The 4296-nt window shown below is 48.3% G+C and overlaps 4 protein-coding genes across 4 annotated transcripts, besides 2 other annotated features; all 4 read left to right on the top strand.

Annotated features, from left to right (window-relative positions):
• On the top strand, window positions 1-516 carry Tc00.1047053504079.20 (hypothetical protein, conserved; the record flags this gene model as incomplete). Its single annotated transcript, XM_798208.1, has 1 exon — window positions 1-516. A coding segment is annotated over one exon (516 nt), but the record flags the coding sequence as incomplete, so codon positions are not given.
• Window positions 1-4296: a sequence feature (heterozygous, non-Esmeraldo-like haplotype).
• Window positions 761-1564, top strand: Tc00.1047053504079.10 (branch point binding protein, putative; the record flags this gene model as incomplete). Its single annotated transcript, XM_798207.1, has 1 exon — window positions 761-1564. The coding sequence occupies one exon, from the start codon at window positions 761-763 to the stop codon at window positions 1562-1564; it is 804 nt and encodes a 267-aa protein (XP_803300.1).
• Window positions 1652-1677: a microsatellite.
• Tc00.1047053504079.6 (selenophosphate synthetase, putative) lies at window positions 1853-2986 on the top strand (the record flags this gene model as incomplete). The annotated part of the gene is made up of 1 exon (XM_798210.1): window positions 1853-2986. The coding sequence occupies one exon, from the start codon at window positions 1853-1855 to the stop codon at window positions 2984-2986; it is 1134 nt and encodes a 377-aa protein (XP_803303.1).
• On the top strand, window positions 3215-4296 carry Tc00.1047053504079.3 (ATP-dependent chaperone, putative; the record flags this gene model as incomplete). Its single annotated transcript, XM_798209.1, has 1 exon — window positions 3215-4296. A coding segment is annotated over one exon (1082 nt), but the record flags the coding sequence as incomplete, so codon positions are not given.

The following is a 4296-nucleotide window of genomic DNA, read 5'->3' as shown; positions in this document are numbered from 1 at the left end:
GTGCTGCTCGCAGTAGTGGCGGCACACTACGGTGGGCATTCACGAAAGGTATACGCCTTGGATACTTTTGATGGTATGCCTGATCCCACGACGTCTGACATCTTGAAAGATCTCCGTACCCCTGCGGGGGCAACTTCTTGGGGGAGTGGGACGTGCAGCGCCCTTCAAGATAATGTTCGACGTCTTGCCAAAAACTTTGATGTGGAAAAGCAATTAGTTGTTGTTCCAGGCATGTTTCAGGAAACCATGCCCGATGTTGTGAAGGAGATCCATGCTGAGGGGATTGCTATGATGCATTTAGATGCGGATTGGTACGAGTCAACAAAGTGTGCCCTGGAACTTGCGTGGCCGATGGTAACAAAGGGAGGCGTGGTGCAGGTGGATGACTACAACTACTGGGATGGATGCCGAAAAGCGGTGGATGAGTTTATTCAATCACGGGCGCTGGGAGGTTTGCATGAGTCGCTGCAAATTCAACCGGTTGATGGTAACGCAGTGTACTTCACAAAAAAGTGACTGGAGAAAAGGATCGAAAAAAAAAACATCCAGTTTTCCCCCTTCAGAATTAATTGGGAAAAGAGGTTTTTTTTTTTTTTTTTGGAACAGTCGAGCGGGCCGAGTTCTTGCCTTTTTTTAAAATGATTTCTGACTTTGTATTTTTCGATCTCTTTATATATATATATTTCTCGTGTTTTATTGTTGTGCCATTGTTTTCTTGGCGTGTTTTTTTATCTCTGGAGCCGAGTTGTTAAGAGTAAGAATGGAGGCGAAACCGAGGCCTTCGCGCTGGAGCAAAGAGCGGTACACAAATCTGCTCATTCCCAACTACATTCCTCCAGAGTTGCTTCTTTACGACGAGGGGCAATTCCTCAGGGCATTCCTTCTCCGTGTGCTCGCCATTGATCTCAATCGCTTCATTGAGACGAAGCGCTGCGAGGATTATTTTCTAAACATTCCTGTGGAGCCGGAATACAACAGCGATGGACAGCGAACAAATACACCAGACGAGATTGTTGCAGAGAAGCGACGAAAGGCGATGGATGAGCTGACAAATATTCTTCGACAAAACGCCGAAATGGGACCGCATCCGGCGGCACCAAAGGAGATTGTGCGTAAGCGCTACTTCTCACAGGAGGAGATGGACAATGGTGCCTATGGTGCCATTTTGGGCGCCCGTGGTTTGGTACACCAAGAGCTGGAACAGACGACAAAGTGCAAGATTGTGCTTGCGGGGCGCGGCATTACAAATACACTCAAGGACACCAGTACCAACGCCGCACGCATCGCGCTTGAGGAGCCGCATGCTCGTATAACGGCTCCTAACGAGCAGGCCTTGCAACACGCGATGGAACGCATTGAGTGGATTTTATCCGACGATCCCGAGGCGCAAGAGTTCCGGGAGAACAATAGGAGACGTATGGCTCAGATAGAGGGTAGGTATGATCCGCGCACGTGGGTATCTTCTGTTGAGAAGGACAATGGTGGGGCACCGAGACCTGGAGAGAAGCGGGAGCGCGAGGAACAACTTGACGAGGATGTGCAGGCATTCTTGGATGAACTCTGATTTTTTTCTATTCGAAGGCGGAGGTCAATAGGTGGCTTGCATGGAGGCCCTGCTAAAGGACTGAACAGTTCTCAAACTAAATTTTTGTTGTTTTTGTTTTTGTTTTTGTTTTTTGGTTGCGGACTTCTTCTTTGTGATAAATATTCATTTATCTTTTCTTTTTGGAACTTTTGTGGGGTGTCTTCATTTGTTTTTCCTCTCTTTCTCTCCCTTCTTCTTTGTTGGAATTGAGACGCAACACACCAGCGAGAACAGTCGGGTAGAATAAAAGGAAGATCAACAAAAAAAATGTCCCACGAAAATGAAGCAAAAGTGCCCCGTTTCAATCCCACTGACGTTGGCCTTCCACCGGAGTTTGTGCTCACCGATTACACACGTCTCAAGGGCTGTAGCTGCAAGCTGCCGCAGCCCAAACTTTTGGCTTTGCTTCGTGCAGTCTCCACGACGCCAGGGCAGAAAGACGTTGGTATGGATTGCAGCGTTGTGCAGCTTTTACAGAAGGATGAGCATGGAGCTCCCCTGTTTATGGTGTCTACCACAGATTTTTTTTTTCCAAGTGTTGAGGATCCATACTTACAGGGTCAAATTGCTGCTACCAACGTCCTTTCTGATTTATATAGCATGGGGATTGATCGTTGTGATACCGTTCTGATGATGTTGGCTGCAAGCACAGAAATGGATGAGATGGAGCGTGAGGTATCGACACGAGAAATAATGAAGGGTTTTGTTGATCAAGTCCGTCTGGCAGGGTCCGATGTGACCGGAGGTCAAACCGTCATGAATCCATGGCCTCTTATTGGCGGCGTTGCAACGAGTGTCGTGACGGAGCCTGAAATGGTAAGACCAACCGGGCTTTGCATTGGTGACGTGCTTGTACTGACAAAACCACTTGGGAACCAAATTGCCGTGAATCTCAAGCAGTGGGTGCGTCGACCATCACCCATTTATTTGGAAACAATCCAGGGGAAAATGACCACGGAAGAGGTAGAAGAACTGTACAATGCCGCGACAGATAGTATGAAACGTTTGAACCGCAACGCGGCAAGGTTGATGCGAAGACACGGTGCTCATGGCGCTACGGATGTCACGGGGTTTGGTATTCTTGGGCACGCACACAACCTTGCGGTGGCGCAGGAGAAAGAAGTGTGCCTCTTGTTGGAGGCACTTCCTATCTACAAGGGGGCTTTAAAGGCATCGACACTTATGTCTGATAAATATCAACTGCTTAAAGGCTATTCAGCAGAAACCAGCGGAGGGTTACTTGTGGCATTTGGAGATCTTTGCACAGCAGAGCGATACATAAAAGAACTTTGCGAAGTCGACAGAGAACCAGCATGGGTGGTTGGATCTGTTATAGCACACTGTGGCGATGGCTCTCCACATGCAAAGCTTCAGGATGGGTACAAAATTATCGAGGTCTAAAACGACGTTCGATTTCTATGTGTGTGTGTGCGCACTTGATTGAAAGTGAGAGAGAATAAGGAGAGAGGGTTATGCTTGGGTGAGGAAAAACCAAAGGAGGTGGTCGAAACGAAATTCAGAATGTGAGGGGTAAGGTATTCAAAAAAGAGTTATAATGAAAATTGTTTAAGAGAATGTTTCAGTAAAGATATAATTTTTTTCCTTTTCTTTGCACCCCTCTCTCTTTACATGCGCGTGTTTGAGAGACAAGGGGGAGACGTAGCGAGAGAAACAATTATAATGTGGCGGCGTCTCTCTTCCGGGGTTGCACGTCGGTTTCATGTTCCTTCCTGTGGCAGCGTGCTGCAGAACTCTCGCCGCGCGTTGGAGCTTCCCGATCCGCAGGCGTTGTTGACATCACCTACGGGTCTTTTTGCCATTTTGAGTGGGCGTCAGAGAGACACCCCGCCTGGCAGCGCCTCGATGCCATTAGAGCGAAACGGAGAGAAAGGAGGAAGATACCGTCGAAAAGGGCGTCGCTTGTCGCCGGATGGCAATCGTGTCTCTGCTGGCGGAAGCACGGGAGATGGCTCTCATTCAGGCACAGTATCGAGCGGTGCCCATCATGGGACTTTTTTTAACCGTGAAGCCGCTTCATTGGCGTTGATGATTTTGATTTTAACGGCTCTCTGGGAAGTCATTAATTCCCAAAAGGAGCATCTCGTTAAGAAGATGAGGGAAATGCTTTTTCTAACGCTGGAGGTTCGCTCTTCCCGAGAGGAATTTGCCATGATTCTGGATTGGATGGGACGACAACCGCAGGGCAGACGGGCGAGGAACATCTCCCTCATGCCTATCTCTATTCGTGATGAGATGTCAGGAGAAGAGGGTAAGCGTGACGAGTCTGTTGCGGGAAGTGAATTCGTTCCTGGTTTTGGGAGTCACTATATGAAATTTGGCAACACACGACTTTGGATCACTCGAACAATGGACAATTCAAAACAGTACAAATCATCTTCACGCCTGGACAGAGAAGATGAGATACTGGAGTTGGTTTTCTTCTCAAGGGATAGGAATGTGGTGCATGAATTTATGAAGGAGGTGCGGGCCTCTTGGGAGGAGCAATCAAAGGGCACCGTTCGCCTTTACTTGCCAAATGGCTGGGGCAATAGGTGGGAGCTCCTTTCGAAACGGCTTCGGCGACCACTGTCTACACTTTACCTACCCCGCGATACGATTGCGGTGGTTGACGAGACAAAACTTTTTCTTCGATCTAGGGAACTGTATATATCGCTTGGTGTCCCGTGGCGTCGTGGATACCTCTTTGAGGG

Source organism: Trypanosoma cruzi, genomic scaffold (genome assembly GCF_000209065.1).
Source record: "Trypanosoma cruzi strain CL Brener 1047053516765 genomic scaffold, whole genome shotgun sequence".
Taxonomy (NCBI): Eukaryota; Euglenozoa; class Kinetoplastea; order Trypanosomatida; family Trypanosomatidae; genus Trypanosoma; species Trypanosoma cruzi.
This window is presented reverse-complemented; position numbering and strand designations above follow the sequence as displayed.